The sequence below is a fragment of the Pseudophryne corroboree genome, chromosome 6, assembly GCF_028390025.1.
Source record: "Pseudophryne corroboree isolate aPseCor3 chromosome 6, aPseCor3.hap2, whole genome shotgun sequence".
NCBI classification, from domain to species: domain Eukaryota; kingdom Metazoa; phylum Chordata; class Amphibia; order Anura; family Myobatrachidae; genus Pseudophryne; species Pseudophryne corroboree.
Genome location: NC_086449.1, coordinates 445,842,047 through 445,861,731, shown reverse-complemented (window position 1 = coordinate 445,861,731; position 19,685 = coordinate 445,842,047). Strand labels below are relative to the sequence as shown.

Below are 19,685 nucleotides of genomic sequence, written 5' to 3'. Positions count from 1 at the left end.
CCTAGGAGAGCCTTCTACCTCAGACATGCCGACACACGCGTACCGACACACCACACACACAGGGAATCCTCTTATCTGAAGACAACTCCCCCACAAGGCCCTTTGGAGAGACAGAGAGAGTATGCCAGCACACACCCAGCGCCAATGACCCAGGAAAAAAATAAGAATTTACTCACCGGTAATTCTATTTCTCGTAGTCCGTAGTGGATGCTGGGAACTCCGTAAGGACCATGGGGAATAGCGGGCTCCGAAGGAGGCTGGGCACTCTAGAAAGATCTTAGACTACCTGGTGTGCACTGGCTCCTCCCACTATGACCCTCCTCCAAGCCTCAGTTAGGACACCGTGCCCGGACGAGCGTACACAATAAGGAAGGATTTTGAATCCCGGGTAAGACTCATACCAGCCACACCAATCACACCGTATAACTCGTGATATGAAACCCAGTTAACAGTATGAAACAACCGAGCCTCTCAACAGATGGCTCAACAATAACCCGATTTAGTTAACAATAACTACGTACAAGTATTGCAGATACACCGCACTTGGGACGGGCGCCCAGCATCCACTACGGACTACGAGAAATAGAATTACCGGTGAGTAAATTCTTATTTTCTCTGACGTCCTAGTGGATGCTGGGAACTCCGTAAGGACCATGGGGATTATACCAAAGCTCCCAAACGGGCGGGAGAGTGCGGATGACTCTGCAATACCGAATGAGAGAACCCCAGGTCCTCCTCAGCCAGGGTATCAAATTTGTAGAATTTAGCAAACGTGTTTGCCCCTGACCAAGTAGCAGCTCGGCAAAGTTGTAAAGCCGAGACCCCTCGGGCAGCCGCCCAAGATGAGCCCACCTTCCTTGTGGAATGGGTATTGACAGATTTTGGCTGTGGCAGGCCTGCCACAGAATGTGCAAGTTGAATTGTACTACAAATCCAACGAGCAATAGTCTGCTTAGAAGCAGGAGCACCCAGCTTGTTGGGTGCATATAGGATAAACAGCGAGTCAGATTTTCTGACTCCAGCCGTCCTGGAAACATATATTTTCAGGGCCCTGACCACGTCTAACAACTTGGAGTCCTCCAAGTCCCTAGTGGCCGTAGGCACCACAATAGGCTGGTTCAAATGAAACGCTGACACCACCTTAGGGAGAAACTGGGGACGAGTCCTCAATTCTGCCCTATCCATATGGAAAATCAGATAAGGGCTTTTATAAGACAAAGCCGCCAATTCTGATACTCGCCTGGCAGAAGCCAAGGCCAATAACATGACCACCTTCCACGTGAGATATTTCAGATCCACGGTTTTTAGTGGTTCAAACCAATGTGATTTTAAGAAACTCAACACCACGTTGAGATCCCAAGGTGCCACAGGAGGCACATATGGGGGCTGAATATGCAGCACTCCCTTTACAAATGTCTGATTTTCAGGTACTGAAGCTAGTTCTTTCTGAAAGAAAATCGACAGAGCCGAGATCTGTACCTTAATGGAGCCCAGTTTTAGGCCCATATTCACTCCTGCTTGCAGGAAATGCAGAAATCGACCTAGTTGAAATTCCTCTGTTGGGGCCTTTTCGGCCTCACACCATGCAACATACTTCCGCCATATGCGGTGATAATGATTTGCTGTAACCTCTTTCCTAGCTTTAATAAGCGTAGGAATGACTTCCTCCGGAATGCCCTTTTCCTTCAGGATCCGGCGTTCAACCGCCATGCCGTCAAACGCAGCCGCGGTAAGTTTTGGAACAGACAGGGCCCCTGCTGCCGCAGGTCCTGTCTGAGCGGCAGAGGCCATGGGTCCTCTGATATAATTTTTTGAAGTTCTGGGTACCAAGCTCTTCTTGGCCAATCCGGAACCACGAGTATCGTTCTTACTCCTCGCCTTCTTATTATTATTCTCAATACCTTTGGTATGAGGGGCAGAGGAGGGAACACATAAAACGACTGGTACACCCACGGTGTTACCAGAGCGTCCACAACTATCGCCTGAGGGTCCCTTGACCTGGCGCAATATCTTTTATAGCTTTTTGTTGAGGCGGGACGCCATCATGTCCACCTGTGGCCTTTCCCAAAGGTGTACAATCCTTTGGAAGACTTCTGGATGAAGTCCCCACTCTCCCGGGTGGAGGTTGTGTCTGCTGAGAAGATCAGCTTCCCAGTTGTCCACTCCGGGAATGAACACTGTTGACAGTGCTAACACATGATTTTCCGCCCATCGGAGAATCCTTGTGGCTTTTGCCATCGCCATCCTGCTTCTTGTGTCGCCCTGTTGGTTTACATGGGCGACCGCCGTGATGTTGTCTGATTGGATCAGTACCGGCTGGTTTTGAAGCAGAGGTCTTGCCTGTGTAGAGAAGTCACCTGACTTGACCAAAGTCCTTGGAATTTTCTTCCCTGTGTTACTACCCCCAGCCTCAAAGGCTGGCCTCCATGGTCACTAGGACCTAGTCCAATATGTCGAACCTGCGGCCCTCCTTAAGATGGGCACTCTGCAGCCACCATTTTAGAGATACCCTGGTCCTTGGAGACAGGGTTATCAGCCGATGCATTTGAAGATGCGATCCGGACCACTTGTCCAACAGGTCCCACTGAAAAATTATTGCATGGAACCTGCCGAATGGGATTGCTTCGTAGGAAGCTACCCTTATTCCCAGGATTTGCGTGCAATGATGCACCGATACCTGTTTTGGCTTCAGGAGGTCTCTGACTAGAGATGACAGCTCCTTGGCTTTCTCCTCCCGGAGAAACACTTATTTCTGGTCTGTGTCCAGAACCATCCCCAGGAACAGTAGACGTGTCATAGGAACCAGCTGTGACTTTGGACTGTTTAGAATCCAACCCTGATGTTGTAGCACTTTCCAAAATAGTGCTACCCCGACTAGCAACTGCTCCTTGGACCTCGCCCTTATAAGGAGATTGTCCAAGTACGGGATAATTAAAAACTCCCTTTTTTCGAAGGAATATCATCATATCGGCCATTACCCCGGTAAACACCCTCGGTGCCTTGTACAGTCCTGTCTGGACTTGGTAATGGTAATCCTGTACCACAATCTGAGGTACTTCTGGCGAGGATGGTAAATGGGGACATGCAGGTAAGCATCCTTGATGTCCTGGGATACCATGTAATCCCCCTCGTCCAGGCTTGCAATAACCGCCCCGAGCGATTCCATCTTGAACTTGAATTTTTTTATGTATGTGTTCAAGGATTTTAATATAAATGGGTCACACCGAACCATGCGGTTTCGGTACCCCAACCCGTGTAAAATAGTAACCCCGTCCTTGTTGAAGTAGGGGCACTTGAGTATTACCTGTTGGGAATACTGCTTATTAATTGCCTTTAGTACAGCCTCCCTGCCTGAGGGAGTTGTCGGCAAGCCATAATCTAGGTAACGGCTGGGGGGAGATATCTCGAATTCCAGCTTGTACCCCTGACATACTTCTTGAAAGAAACAGGGATCCACCTGTGAGCGAGCCCACTTATCTCTGAAATTTTTTAGACGGCCCCCCACCGTACCTGGCTACACCTGTGGAGCCCCCGCGTCATGCTGTGGGCTCAGAGGAAGCGAGAGAAGAATTTTGAATCTGGGAGCAGGCTGACTGGTGCAGCTTTTTCCCTCTTCCCTTGTCTCTGTACAGAAGGGAAACGCCTTTGACCCGCTTGCTTTTCTGAAGCCGAAAGGACTGTACCTGATACAGTGCTTTCTTAGTCTGTGAGGAAACCTGAGGTAAAAATATTTCTTCCCAGCTGTGGCTGTGGATACGAGGTCCCAGAGACCATCCCCAAATAATTCCTCACCCTTATAAGGCAGAATCTTTTTAAAGTCAGCATCACCTGTCCTGTGACAGGTCTCTAATACCCTCCTGACAGAATGGACATTACATTCATTTTGGATGCCAGCCGGCAAAATATCCCTCTGTGCATCCCTCATATATAAGACGACGTCTTTAATATGTTCTCATGTTTGACAGGGTCACCGACCACGCTGCAGCAGCACGATCTGCAGGTCTCCGTCTAGTACCTGAGTGTGTAAATACAGACTTCAGGATATCTTCCTGTCTTTTATCAACAGGTATCTTCAAAGTGGCCGTTCCTAAAACGGCAGTGCCACCTTTTTTGACAACCGTGTGAGCGCCTTATCCACCGGGAAAGGGTACGCCATCAGTAACTTTTTAGAAATTACCAGTTTCTAAACGGGGGAACCCACGCTTTTCACACACTTCATTTATTCATCTGATGGGGGAACAAAACACTGCCTGTTTTTTCTCCCCAAACCTAAAAACCCATTTATAGAGGTGCTTGGGTTAATGTCAGAAATGTGTAACACATTTTTTATTGCCGGGATCAAATCACGGATGTTCCTAGTGGATTGTGTATATGTCTCAACCTTGTCGACACTGGAGTCAGACTCCGTGTCGACATCTGTGTCTGCCATCTGAGAGAGCGGGCGTTTTTGAGCCCCTGATGGCCTTTGAGACGCCTGGGCAGGTGCGGGCTGAGAAGCCGGCTGTCCCACAGCTGTTACGTCATCCATCCTTTTATGTAAGGAGTTGACACTGTCGGTTAATACCTTTTACCTATCCATCCACTCTGGTGTCGGCCCCACAGGGGGCTACATCACATATATCGGCCTCTGCTCCGTCACCATATAAGCCTCCTCATTCAACATGTCGACACAGCCATACCGACACACCGCAGACACACAGGGAATGCTCTAAACGAGGACAGGACCAACAAAAGCCCTTTGGGGGGACAGAGTGAGAGTATGCCAGCACACACCAGAGCGCTATATAATGCAGGGACTAACTGAGTTATGTCCCCTATAGCTGCTTTTTTTTTATATAATGTATACTGCGCCTAAATTAAATGCCCCCCCTCTCTTTTTTAACCCTTTTCTGTGTTGTAAACTGCAGGGGAGAGCTAGGGAGCTTCCCTCCAACGGAGCTGTGAGGGAAAATGGCGCCAGTGTGCTTGAGGGAGATAGCGCTGCCCCTTTTCCGCGGCCTATTCTCCCGCTTTTTTATGGAATCTGGCAGGGGTATTTACCTCATATATAGCCCCTGGGGCTATATATTGAGGTATTTTTGCCAGCCAAGGTGTTTTTATTGCTGCCTCAGGGCGCCCCCCCCCCCCCAGCGCCCTGCACCCTCAGTGACCGGAGTGTGAAGTGTGTGAGAGGAGCAATGGCGCACAGCTGCAGTGCTGTGCGCTACCTTGGTGAAGACTGAGTCTTCATGCCGCCGATTTTCCGGACCATCTTCTTGCTTCTGGCTCTGTAAGGGGGACGGCGGCGCGGCCCTGGGACCGAACACCAAGGACTGGGCCTGCGGTCGATCCCTCTGGAGCTAATGGTGTCCAGTAGCCTAAGCAGCCCAATCCGGCTGCAAGCAGGCGAGTTCGCTTCTTCTCCCCTTAGTCCCTCGCTGCAGTGAGCCTGTTGCCAGCAGGTCTCACTGAAAATAAAAAAACCTAAGTCTATTTCTTTCTAAGAGCTCAGGAGAGCCCCTAGTGTGCATCCAACCTCGGCCGGGCACGAAATCTAACTGAGGCTTGGAGGAGGGTCATAGTGGGAGGAGCCAGTGCACACCAGGTAGTCTAAGATCTTTCTAGAGTGCCCAGCCTCCTTCGGAGCCCGCTATTCCCCATGGTCCTTACGGAGTTCCCAGCATCCACTAGGACGTCAGAGAAACACACAATATGTTTACCCAGAAAGCGCTGTAATCAGTATTTTGCGCCAAATTATGTGCCCCCACCCCCCTTCTTTAAAACCCTCTTTCACCGTGGATAAGCAGGGGAGAGTCCGGGGAGCTTCCTCTCAGTGCTGTGGAGAAAATAATGCTGGTGATTGCTGAGGAACAAGCTCCGCCCCCTCAGCGGCGGGCTTCGGTCCCGCTCAAATATTGAAAAAACTGGCGGGGGCTCTTTTATATACAGTGCCTAGCTGTATATATGTACTTTTGCCAGAAAATGAGGTTTATGTTGCTGCCCAGGGCGCCCCCCCCCCCCTCTGCGCCCTGCACCCTTACAGTGACCGGAGTGTGTGAGGTGTATGGGAGCAATGACTCAGTGAAGCTGAAGGCTTCTACCGCCTGAGACGTCTTCTGACTTCTGTACTTCTGGCTCTGTGAGAACGGCGGCGCGGCTCTGGGGGTGGACGCCCAGTAAGAACCTGCGTTCACCCCGTCTGGAGCTAATGGTGTCCAGTAGCCGAGGAAGCAGAGCCTATATTTGACAAGAAGGTCTGCTCCTCTCTCCTCAGTCTCTCGATGCAGGGAGCCTGTTGCCAGCAGTGCTCCCTGTGAAAAAGTAGTAATCCAAACAAAAATGCTTTCAGGCAGAGAACTCTGGAGAGCTCTCTGCAGTGCACCCATCTTGCTCTGGGCACAGTGTAAAACTGAGGTCTGGAGGAGGGGCATAGAGGGAGGAGCCAGTGCACACCCAGAATCCAAAGCTTTCTTAAAGTGCCCTATCTCCTGCAGAGCCCGTCTATTCCCCATGGTCCTTATGGAGTCCCAGCATCCTCAAGGACGTTAGAGAAATGTCTAGTTATGGCACCGGTGCTAGGTATCCATTTCTCTGGCCCTGAGCAGGTCCCCCTCATCAGATCCTCTCCAGGGGTGAGGGGGTGCACTTGGATGGGATGAGGGGGGGGGGGGGGGGGGGGGGGCAAAGCATTTTGTCGCACCTGGGCCCACCGCTCGCTAGTTCCGCCACTGATTTCTGTGCCAGGATATGCTCAAATATAGAAAGAACATCCAGCTATTGTACACATGGAAAAGGCGACTGCCAATACAAGCATTAGTATACTGCCGATTTCTGAATTTACGTCAACGATAAGTCAAGCTTCTATAATTATTTGTGAATGCCAAGTTTCTCAGGTTTTAGGCATGACACTGCTACAAGAAACAATTTACTTGAATGCCAATTTTTACGTTACAGTACGTGACAAACCCATAAAATGTGTTTCTTAATTCACACGCTATAAAGTTCGGTTGTGGAAATTTTAAATTATATTATGATTATGTCCAAAGGTCACTTTTAATGTGTTCAACAGTTATCGCTTTGATATGTTTCCATAATACACCATTCACCTGCCACTATGTCACTGAATTCTACCCACGCTGCTGCTTGCCAGGCTGAAGGGTGGAGCTGCAGTCAGACAAGTTGAAACATGTTAGCTTAGCTCTAGGGATCACCAAGAAAGAGACTGTTTGGTTTACATGTAAGTTGTCTGCCATCCATCCAAATAAAGAAAATGGTTAAATTAAACTTATTGCACATTTTGAGCTTCATGTCAGAGCATTGATAATCTAGGTGCTCACTAGGCAGCACTGATGCTGCAATGGTTAGCATGTCTGCCTCACACTACTGAGGTTTTAGGTTTGATTCCCACCACAGTCCTATCCATTTCTTTATTCTCCCAGTGTTTGTGTGGGTTTCTCCAGGTACTGCAGTTTCATCCCACACTCCAAAAACTATAGAAAATATCAACTGTAAGCTCGATTGAGAAGAGGACTGATGTGAATGAGCAAAAATCCCCTTTAAAGTGCTTTAGAATATGTGAGTGATATATATAAATAACTAGGAATAAATAATCAACTATTTGAGTCAAATTTAGTACTTAGATGTAGTGCAATGTTAAAAGCAATACTTCACAGTGTATTCAAATATCTTATAACATAATTTTAGATATGACTTTGCATAGAATGACAAATAATAAACAACCACCGAACATATGTACCTGTCTGTATGTGCTTTGATTTGCTTCATCATTCCTAGAGTTGTAATATTGTTCTATGAAGGCAAAATACTCTTTTTGTTTCCTCTTCAGTGTGCCATCTCTTCGCTCTACATTTGCAGGAAGATAACCCTAAACATAATAAAAAATAAATTAATTTAAAACCATAACTCATTAGTAAATATTGCTGACTTAGTATTTATGCAATCATAACCTTAAATCGTAATGACAACTGTATTATCTAAGAGAGAACACCCGATGGATTAAGAAAGACAATCCCACAACAATTTATAATCCCAAAATACGGGAACAAAATACCTCAATCTCAAAATTCACAGAATAGAATTGTTTATGTGACATCTGATATCCCCCAGCCCATCCCCCACCCCGCTAGCCTTCTCTCTCATCCCCTTTCACTTACCTTAATCCCACAGCAGTGGTCAGAAGGTGCTCGGCGGCGGTTGCATTGTCTGGTCCTCTCCAGGCCCAGTTAAAGTAGAAGAGTTGGAGTCCTGTGCTGCTCTTAGTTACAGTGATCATGTCAACACATCAATAACTTAGAGCAACTGCATCATGGGACTCCCTTCATTCTACCGGCAGCTGGTAAAAGCCTGGGAGGACATGACAATGCAACCAAAACTGAGAAGGTAAGTATAATCCCACTGCCATGGCACAATCCTCAGTGTGTATGGAATCCCATAACACTCAGGATGAAATTATTACAAACCCAGCTATTTTTAAATTCAAAAACATTAGGGGTCCTGGGATTGGCTTGCCTACAATGGATATATTTTTTTTCTAAATCGAAAGAATACATACAACCAACAGTATGACACCTCTAATATAGACAGAGGTGTCTTTACTGGAGATTTAGCAGAACAATTTTTTCAATCTAGCCCCATAGTAGAAGGTACTCCGGGATTAGCAATTCATGCAGTAAATCAAACATACTGTAGATGTTCCAACATTTCAGTTTTATTCAAAAAGCTTTCATCAGCGTTTCAGAAGAAGCCCTGATGATATTGGTAATGCTAGACTCCCTTAATACTAGAGATGAGCGGGTTTGGGTTTTACTTGGTTCGCAAAACGGCATCTTATTGGCTAGCCAAAACAAGAGACATCCGTGAGCCAATAAAATGCCGTTTTGAGAACCGAGTAAATTCGAGTAAAACCGAACCCGCTCATCTCTACTTAATACCTGGAACGGTGTCGTGCTTCAAACATTTTGCAAATGATACAAATATTAATTGTATCCTTTGACATTACTTGTACATTGATTCAAACAGAAAGAACTTTCACTACCCTACAACTACAAGAAACAAAAGTTCAAAACCTGTGAACATCTTATCGGCTTATAGCAATTTATTCTGTTATTTTAAATTGTTATTATAGTTTTCATAGTACTGTCCCTATTGTTTTAGTACTGCCAACTTATGGCTCTGTATTTAGCTTCTCACAATGTATTTGTTTTGCTTTTCTCATCCACCTGGATTTTATACTTCTGCTAATCGCACACCCTGCCAGATGTAACCTACGCAGTACGCCCCAGATGGCTGCCTCAGATTATTCTATCTTGTGCAAGGTGAACAATACATGGAACATTAATACAGTGCATAGCATATTACATGTTTCAGTTTCCTGCATGTGTCTTATATCCTTGCATGGCTTATCTCACACATTGTAACCTTTGTTATGTACAGTAAGTACACTGCAACTTTCTCATATGTGTTATAACTTCTAGGTGTTGCTTATTCCACCTAGGGTGACTTCTATAGTGTGCCCAAAATGGCTGCCTCGCCTGGCACCTTTCTTGGGTGAGTTATGTAACATGGAATTTATTAATCAAAATGGTTAAAAGAAGAGTGCATTAAGCTCACTGTATCCCTTATGTTCACTGTTTTTCATTTTGATTTATTTGGGGGATATTTAATAAGCAGTGATAAGAGCGGAGACGTGAGACAGTGGAGAAGTAGCCCCATCAACCAATCAGCAGCTCTGTATCATTTTATAGTATGAATATTACAGATGTTACTTCAGTGCGGATTGGTTTCCGTGGGCAACTTCTCCACTGGCTCACTTCTCCGCTCTTATCACTGTTTAGCCATACCTCTCAAAATTCCACGGAGGCAAGGAGGGACATTCTGCGCGGCGAAGCTGAGTGGTGCCGGAAAGGGGGCGTGATCTATTGAAAATGGGGCATGGCCTCATGTGGATGACGCGTCTGAGAGCAGCCCCCCCCCCCCCATTTTCGTCACTTTGGGGGCATGGCCAGCACTCTGTGAGCTGCTGGCCATGCTCCCAGTCTTTCTGCCTCCCAGAAATAGACGCTGTGCGCATGTGCACAGTGTCTATTCAACGCTGCTCTGAACTGAGCTAAGCAGCGAGTGCAGGAGCCTCCCAAATGCCCCCCACCACCGCAGGACACTGCGGCCCGCGGGAGGGACAACAGGACAGACCCAAAAAAACGAGACTGTCCCACGAAAATCGGGACAGTTGGGAGGTATGGCTTAGTAAATGTCCCCCTTTGTGCTGTAATACTAAACTTCTCTGCTATGTTTTAGATGCATGTAAAGTGACTGAGTCCTGCTGGAAAAAAATGCTATAGAAATAAAATTATTGTTGCTATTATTATTATTACTACTACTACTAGTTCCTAGCTGTACTCCGCTCACTGTGCTCCTTCAAGTAAACTACCTAAACGGTAGGACGTTGCAGCTTTAACCAGGCTGGCTCTGAATGATCACATCAGATTGCCAGACCAACTTCATTAAACAGGCAGATTCCCAAGGATTTAAAGCAAAAAGTTAAATACATAATGAAGTGCACCATTTTAGGGAGTATTCACTTAGTGGTGATGGCTGTGCAGATTCTTCACAGCAGTACACAAAGGTGTACAGGCAATGTTGGATAAAGATAATTAGCAGTTATTTGTGCAGGTGCACATTTAGACCACAAACCACCACTTATTGAAATTTATTAACGCTGCATTGTAATTACGATTTTACTCTAGGTTCTCACCGTTAACGTTCAATTATTTAAAACTGCATGCCATGTACGCTTTAAAATTGCCACAAATTTCAACATCATGTGCTTGTCAATATTCTACAGACTGTTGACAGACCTTATTTTACACTGAACTATACAAATGACTTGTAACATAAGGTTTGTCATGTGCTCGTTTATCGAAGAAAAAAAAACACAATGAGAAATGTGTAAAGGTCAAAAGAGAACATAATGAATGCACTCAAGTATTAGTGTTTCTTGCTGTCTTGTGTTATTTATTATAGAACTGTTTTTATACAGCAAACATCTGTTCAACATTCTAATTAGGCTGAACATAAAAACAATATGCCTTAAATATGCTCAGTTACAGTAAACATTAAAATGTGTTTTTGAAGTTGATGCATCCACTTTTTGCTAAAACAACGTCTCTTGTTGGAGCTCTGCTGATCTTTATATGAGCCGTGGAAAATGTTCATTTTAAACGAGGCAAACTCATAATAAATGAATGCTCCTTAATGCCTAGCTAGGAATGTGTTGATATGTAGTCTCTGCAGTGTTGCTATTGCAGAACAATTATTCTCCTAAGCAAATAATGTCTTATAAATAAATGTGATCAGAAAATCCACCATTCTAGCTGGAGAAGTCGTATCAGCATGCTACTTGAGCAAACATTTCCTCCTATCTAACTTTTAAACCTCTTACACAATTAATTATAAAGAGATACAAAGCTTGAGTGGTTAAGTCATTTAGCCTACTGCTTTCATTTTCAAGCCAAAGATTTTAACATGTTCCATAAAGTACAAGATCTGCAACTGCGTACTGCCTACAAAGTGCTTTTGCTCACTGAAACAGAAATAATTTTGCAGTTATTGTAATAAAACATGCTGAGCACCTCTAAATTGTGTATTTTTAAATGGTTAATAATGTAAAGTGCATGAATATAAAATGAAACCTTTACACGTTCTCTATACCAAATCAACACACATCAGCTAAGGTTGCTTCTTCTCATTTTATCTTCATTAGAGGTGGGAACTGCTATAGACCTTTATGCCATTTTACATACGTTCATCTTACTTATGTTATGTATCATGAACACTCCCACTCTGGCAGATTGCATTTTATCATTAAGAGGATCTTTACCAATGATTACCGACCAATGTATCACGAAATGCATGTGTGTGACAATATCACACTGCATATGTCACAAAAAATTCCGGGTGACTGGTGAAAATGTGAAATGTGTACCAATATGAAAGTGGAATTACATGTTTATAATGTACTAATTACACATTTTATAAATCAACAGTTATTCACTTAAGTTTTCAAACATGTACAAATGTATTCATAAATCTGTCTTATTTACTATAATGTTTTAATACAGAAGCACCAGACAAACATCATGTGGTGTCGCCAGGTGTGACATTACTACACTTGCCAAATTTTCCCATCTTATTTTTATCATGATGTTTTCTACTTTGCCATCCCTAGAGACCAATTAAATCTTGTTTGAGCTGTCAACAGAACAGCACATAGACTTTTATATTTATTGTAACCATTGCAATAAAGTTCTAACCACTTAAGTCACACCTGTTTCTATTGGGCAAGATACTTATAATCTCGTACACATTGCATAATAGGTATTCTGGTCATTAAATTAGCCTCATACATAATGCCAACTACAGTGGCCTGTTTGGTAGTCATCAATATAAGTTTTGATTTTCAAACATTATTTTTAAAGAGCTTTTATTTAGTCCTCATTTATACAAATAGTGACATATTTAAAACTTAGTAGTAATAAAGTTCAAAAGACAAAAAATAGCTTACTGATCAAAACACAGACTTCAAGTTTCGCTGACTGTACAGACACAACATTGTCGCCTACAAAATATTCTACACCCCCCTCCCCCTTTATTGTCCACTTCTAGATTTGTATTAATTTCTACTGTTGACACTGCAGTCAACAAAAAATCGGCCGGAATTCAATCCCGGGATTGGAAATTCCAATCCCGGGGATTGCGGGATCAGGCGGTCCTCAGGACGCTCAACTCTGCCCGGCTCCCCCTGCACAGCGTTACCTCTGAGGTCACGCTGCGCAGTCACAGTCCCGTCACCCGCCGCCGAGGCCGATGGAAAGCCGACCGTCACCAGCTGCGAAGCTGGGGGAAGATTCCCGCCCGCATGTCCCAGCAGTTCGGTGAGTTGTGTGCGGTGCGGGAGGAGTGAGAAGAAGTGGGACGGGGCGTGGGGGATGGGCGGACACAAAGTAAAAATGGCAATCACTGCTATCCCGTGATTTACCATTTTTCAATCCCAATACCCGGGATTGAAAAAATGGCCCAGGACTGGCCACCCTAATACTGACATCAAGAATGTCTGATCCTGACTGTTAATGAAAAAGAGAGCGTGTGTGTGAATTTCAGAAAAATAGATTAACGGACATACATAAAGATAAACCAGGAGGGCATACACCTCCTCAGCAGCACATGTGCCCAGTTTAACACAAGTTGTCGTTGTCATCATCATGTGTGCAAACGTAATAAAACAGAAAACGGCTGCGCAATGTACCAGGGAAAGAATGAGAGCCGACGTAAAAAATATAATTAATTTATTAACCATAAGCACTAGAATAAAGACAAACTATTAAAATAACAGTTAGATATGATAAGTAGTAATATATATATATATATATATCTGGTATTATAAAGTTAGGTACACCTTGGATGGTACTGATATAATGGATATCATAATATATTGAAGAAGCTGGTGTAGATTAGCTTAATAAAAGTCCGCAGTCACTCACATAAATTATCACTTGATTGTAGCACTTGTGGATGTCAAACGACAGAGCGGTCCCAGATAAAGCACAGAGAAATCATCACAGTGCTAGAACGGTAAAATGAATACCTCTCCTAGGGGCTGGTCTGAGACCGGGCGTCCCCGGTCGTTTAGTCCTGCGTTGCCCAATGTGTGCAAACGTAGCTAACATTAAGCACTGAACTTAGGGGTCTATTTACTAAGCCTTGGATGGAGGTTAAGTCGACGGAGAACAAGTCCCGGCCAATTGGCTCCTAACTGTCATGTCACAGGCTGGGTTTGAAAAATAATCATTATGGTAGACTTACAGTTGATAACGGTATTTCTCCTAAGTCGTCAGAATCAACAGGATAACACTGGGATATGAGGTAGAGACAGCGGATTGGCACCAAACAATCAAAGCTTTCAGCCTCCCAGAACGCAATGGGCCCGTCCCTACATCCCCGCCTCCTGGCTCAAGCAATTCAGTTGTTTTCCAAAGCAATAGGCAGGAGCATCATAGAGAGCCCTAATCAGGAGAGAAGAACACACACGCACACCCTTCCGTACAAGAAGGAAGAGGTTAGTAAGTGAAAGGATCCTCAAATCAGGTGCATCAGGGTGGGATCCCTGTGAATCCTGTGGACTTAGGAGACAGAATTATCAACGGTAAGTCTGCCATAATGATTATTTCTCCTGCAGGGTCCACAAGATAACATTGGGATGTCCCAAAGCAATTTAGTAGTGGAGAAGCTCCTTACTGATCGGGAGAATCCTTTGCCCAAATTCAGCATCCTGAGAGGCAAAGTTATCAAAGGCATAAGGTCTAATGAATGTGTTAATGGAAGACCATGTGGCTGCCTTACATATCTGTTCTGCTGAAGCACCATGTTGTGCTGCTTGTGACGGAGCAACCTTACGAGTAGAGTGAGCAGAGACTTTAGCCGGAACAGGGTGATCAGCTTTAGAATAAACTTCTGAAATCGTCATTCAAAGCAACCTCGCCAGAGTCTGCTTGTCAGCAGGCCATCATCTCTTGTAAAATCCATAGAGAACAAAGAGAGTGTATGTTTTTCTGATGGCACTGTTACAATCCACGTAGATCTTTAAAGCACAGACTACGTCCAACGATGCATCTCCCACAGAAAGGTCCGGTCCTTGGAAGGCCGGGACTACAATTTCTTCATTAAGGTGGAATTTGCACAGCACCTTAGGAAGATACCCAGATTTGGTTCGGAGAACCGCTATATCTGGATAAAAAAATAAAAAAGGAGGGAAACAAAACAATGCCCCTAAATCTGAAACACTTATAGCTGAAGCGATAGCCAGTAGAAACAGAACTTTAGCGGTCAACCATTTAAAATCCACTAATTTTAGTGGTTCAAATTGGGCAACTTGAAGGGCCATTAGGACTAAACTTAAATCCCAAGGCACTGTAGGAGGAACAAAAGGAGGTTGAATGTGCAGCATTCCCTGGAAAAAAAGTGCGCAAAATCTGTAGGTTATAAATTTTATTTTGGAACCATACAGTCAATGCTGACACTTGCACTCTCAAGGAAGTCACCCTTAGACCTTTATCCATTCCTAACTGAAGGAATGCAAGGACTCTGGAAACTCTGAAAGACCTAGGATCAAATTTCCGGTCACTGCACCATTGAATATAGGCTTGCCATATTCTGTGATAAATGAGAGCTGAGGAAGGTTTCCTTGCTCTGAGCATTGTTTGAATTACCTATTGTAAGAACACTCTTGCTTTCAGGATGGAAGTCTCAAGAGCCACGCCGTCAAAGACAGCCGATCCAAGTGCTTGTGATAACAAGAACCCTGAGACAGTAGATCTAGACATTGAGGGAGCAGAAATGGAGAATATATCAACAAATTCTGCAGATCTGTGTACCAATGTCTTCTGGGCCAAGCCGGAGCTATAAGTATCAAAGTGCCCCTTCCTTGTTTTGCCTTTCACATCATCCTGGGTAACAGGGCGATTGGAGGAAACACATAGGCCAGATGAAAGTCCCATCTCACTAACAGGGCATCCACAAAGATCGCTTTGGGATCCTTTGTTCTTGACCTGTATGTGGGAACTTTGTTGTTCTGAATGGGATGCCATGAGATCTATCTCCGGTAACCCACACTTGACTACCAGAATTTGGAAGACCTTGGAGTGTAAAGTCAATTTGTTTGCCTGAATGGCGTATCGACTGAGAAAATCCACTTCCCAGTTTAGGACTCCCGGAATGAAAACTGTGGACAAGGCTGTATGACTTAATTAAGCCCACTTTAACGTGCGACTTACCTCCTTCATTGCATTTTGGTTTTGAATTCCTCCCTGGTGGTTGAGGTATGCTACTGCCATTGCATTGTCTAAGCGGATTTGGACTGGTTTCCCCTGAAGGATGTCCTTTGCCTAATGCCTGAATAAGTGCCATATATATGGCCCGAAGTTCCAAAATATATATTGGCAGGCAACTTTCTTCATTGGTCCACTGCCACTGGAAGCAACTCCTTCCTGACACCGCTCCCCAGCCCCGAAGGCTGGCATCCGTTGTCAAAATTTCCCAATCTGATATCCAAAAGGGTCTACCTTTGTCCAGATGGAATGTCTGCAGCCACCAGGCTAATGACCTCGTTACTTCCAGACGTAGGACCATAGTCTGCGTTTTAATTGTCTGATGAAAACCATTCCATTTGGAAAGGCTCAGACTTTGCAGAGACCTCGAGTGGAACTGAGCATACTCCACTATGTTGAATGTCGACACCATCAACCCTATCACACGCATTGCTGCGTAAATGGATTCCCTTTGACTGTGTAGCAGCTCTTGAATCCTTGACTGAATTTTGGATATTTTGTTCAGTGGTAAAATTACTCTCTGAAGACTCAAATCCAACACAGCCCCCAAGTGAGTCATCCGTTGTGACAGAATCAGGGACAACTTTGTCCAATTTATGAGCCAACCGTGTCTCTGCAAACAAGATATTGTCTGCCGCAGATGACACTGAAGCAAGTTCTGAGATTGTGCCAGGATTAAAAGATCATTGAGGTATGAAAAAAATCATTATCCCCTGCTGACGGAGATAATATGCCATTACCACCATAATTTTGGTGAACACTCTGGGAGCTGTGGCAAGTCCAAATGGTAGGGCCTGAAACTGAATATGTTGCTGGAGGATAGCAAACCTGAGATAGTGCTGATGGGACAGTGCTATAGGAACATGATGGTAAGCATCCTGGATATCCAGGGATACCATAAAATCAATTGCCTCCATGTCCAAAATAATGGAACGCAAAGACTCTGTATGAAACCGAGGCACCCAAATGTACTTGTTCAACACTTTGAGATTGAGTATGGGCCCGAATTACCCATTTGGCTTCTGGACAAGAAACAAGTTGGAACAAAAACGTTGTCCTCATTGTGCAGGAGGAACCGGTATTATCACTCCTGACTGAAGCAACTTTTGAACTGCCTCTTGCAAAACCCTGGCCTTCGTTTCTACTGAAGACGGGCTGGTACAAAATAACCTTTGAGGAGGGTGTTTCTTGAAAGTAAATGCATAACCGTGAGATACCGCTTCTTGCACCCAGGCATCAGTGGTAGACTGCTGCCAGATCTGTGCAAACTGAAGAAGTTGGCATCCCACCCTGGGGTCCACCAGGTGGAGGCCCGCACCATCAGGCTGATGGTTTATTTTCTGATTTGGAAGTTGGTCCTCTGGTAGCCCAATGCTTTTTAGTCTTACCAGACTTGCCAGATTGATACTGTTTGCCATCATTCTTTCCTTTTGTTTTTCCTTGAGTCCGAAAGGGCCGCAAAGCTAGAAATCTAGCCATGGATTTATGTTTGGAAGGAAACTCCATTTTCTTGGGGTCTGCTTCTGACCCCAAAATACTGTTTAATTATTTACCAAAAAGAATAACTCCACTAAAAGGCAAAGACTACAGAAGATTCTTAGATTCTGAGTCAGCTTTCCAAGTACATAGCCAAATCGCTCTGCGAGCTGCTACTGCTGAGGCTGATGCCTGAGAGGCAATTGTACCCATTATCCAAGGATGCTTCTTCCATAAAAATAGCTGCCTGTTTGATATGTCCAATATGGGATTTTTGCTCTCTAGATGCCATTGAAAGGGCATCCACCAATGCATCAGCCCAGGCTGCCACTGTTTTTGCCATCCAAGCCGAAGCAACGGCTGCTCTTATGATTGCCCCAGACAAGGAGAAAATTGTTTTAAGAAAACCATCTATTTTCCTATCTGTAACATCATTTAATGATGTTGAAGGAAGAGGTAATGTACATTTTCGCACCAATCGGATGACACGCGTATCTACTTTGGGAGCCACCTCCCTTTTTAAACAGTCCCCAGCCGGAAGAGGATAATGGGAATTCCATTTCCTTTAGAATTATTTACTTCTTACTGGGTGTAATCTAATCCTCTGACATGATTTCCATCAGCTGTTCTGACCCAGGAAACTCAGTTCTAACTATTTTGGGACGTTTAAAGACAGGTGTCTTAGATTTTAACAAAGGCTCTGCTGCCTCCTCTAAGGATAGAATGGCTTTCATAGCACTGATTAGCTCAGGAATGCCCACTGAACTGAGTTCTTCCTCCTCGTCTCGGAGGGGGATGAGTCCTCATCCTCCGACAAGTCCTCATCTGTAGTGAAGATGTTGTTTCATGTCCATGTGATTTACTTACCACTGGCCTTTCAGACGGTTTCTGTTGAGAGGTTGCCGCTTCCTGTACTGGAAGTGATAACCCCCAGGTAGAATGTTGCATGTAAGGGTTAATAGGGATAACATATCACTGGTATAGGACCTGGCATTATCCACTCAGCTATACTGGATAATGTCTAAAGTAGCCCATGGAGGTTCAACCTAAACTTGTGCCTGCTCGGATTATTCAAGAGGCTTTGGTGAAAGCTGAAACAATTTGCACATAATCCATTTTGAACCAGATCCTGAGAGGTTAACCCAGCTTTGCAAGACAAACATGACATGAGTGTGCTGCTGTGGAGAGTGTATCCTCCTCACACTTGCCTCTCTTAAGACAGGATAAATAAATCACACACCTTTACACAGTGTACACTACACAAATTGTGACAGCAAACACTTTAAAATTTGTTAAAACAACAAACAAGCCGATCCCTCCCTGCTTTGCACCAGCACTGAGGATCGGAATACAAAGAAACTGACAGAAAATAGTAAATTCAGCAATCACACTAGCAATCAGTCACATGTTATACATTAGTATAATAAGCAATATGAGCACATAATCAATTAAACTTACATTTCAATTATGTAGGAGAAACATATTACTGCATTACCTTATATAGGAGTTTAAACGTATTCAGTAGTGATGAGCGGATTCGGTTTTACTCGGTTTTACTCGGTTCTCAAAACCGAATCTTATTGGCTCACTGATGTCACGTGTTTTGGATAGCCAATAAGATTCGGTTTTGAGAACCGAGTAAAACCGAGTAAAACCGAATCCGCTCATCACTAGTATTCAGTCGCACAGCGAGAGAATTTAGTACATCTACGATCAGTCTACAGACATGCGGGGTACGCCCAGCACAGAGCTAGTCCGCCCCGCATGTCAGGCCCCACACAAGTAAAAAAAGCATCACACAGCAACAATGTTTTTGTACTGGAAGAGTAGCTCCCTACCAGCGCAGCTCCTGCGCACTGGTTCATGAGCAATTAAGACCTGATCGCTGCTGTTTGAAAACACACAGCCGCGATCAGGTCTGAATTAGCCCCATAATGCTGTATCACCTAGCTCAGGAGAGTGGGATACAGGTAGACTTCACCCCGCTTCAAAGATCGATACGTTAGAGAACACTGAGTGGATACAGACGCTATTAGTGTACGCAATCGCCCCGTGAACCAACAGTGAACATAGACGCCCAAGCGAAAACCGACGGACCAGTCATATAGCTTCCTATGCTGCGACTGGGTCCTTTTAGATGCACAACGTCTGAGAGGGAAGTGAACCAGAGGTAGGGGCGACCAAGGGAGCATATTACTCCCCACTGCTGACATCAACTCTAAGGATCGCGACCTCATACTACCCCTTGAGCCTATGATCCCTGAAAGCTAGCGCTGGTGCACCTGAGGTTGCAGCCACGTCAGCGACTATTCAGGAGTCTCCATCCCGAAA

The 19,685-nt window shown here is 44.6% G+C and overlaps 1 protein-coding gene across 3 annotated transcripts in view; it reads right to left on the bottom strand.

Annotated features, from left to right (window-relative positions):
- TBC1D22A (TBC1 domain family member 22A) overlaps positions 1-19,685 on the bottom strand; it is a 1,169,061-nt gene that overhangs the window by 805,645 nt on the left and 343,731 nt on the right. For all 3 annotated transcript variants that reach the window (XM_063927120.1, XM_063927118.1, XM_063927119.1), the window contains one exon: positions 7,736-7,864. In XM_063927120.1, coding sequence (XP_063783190.1) covers positions 7,736-7,864 — 129 coding nt within the window. The remainder of the gene's footprint in view (positions 1-7,735; positions 7,865-19,685) is intronic.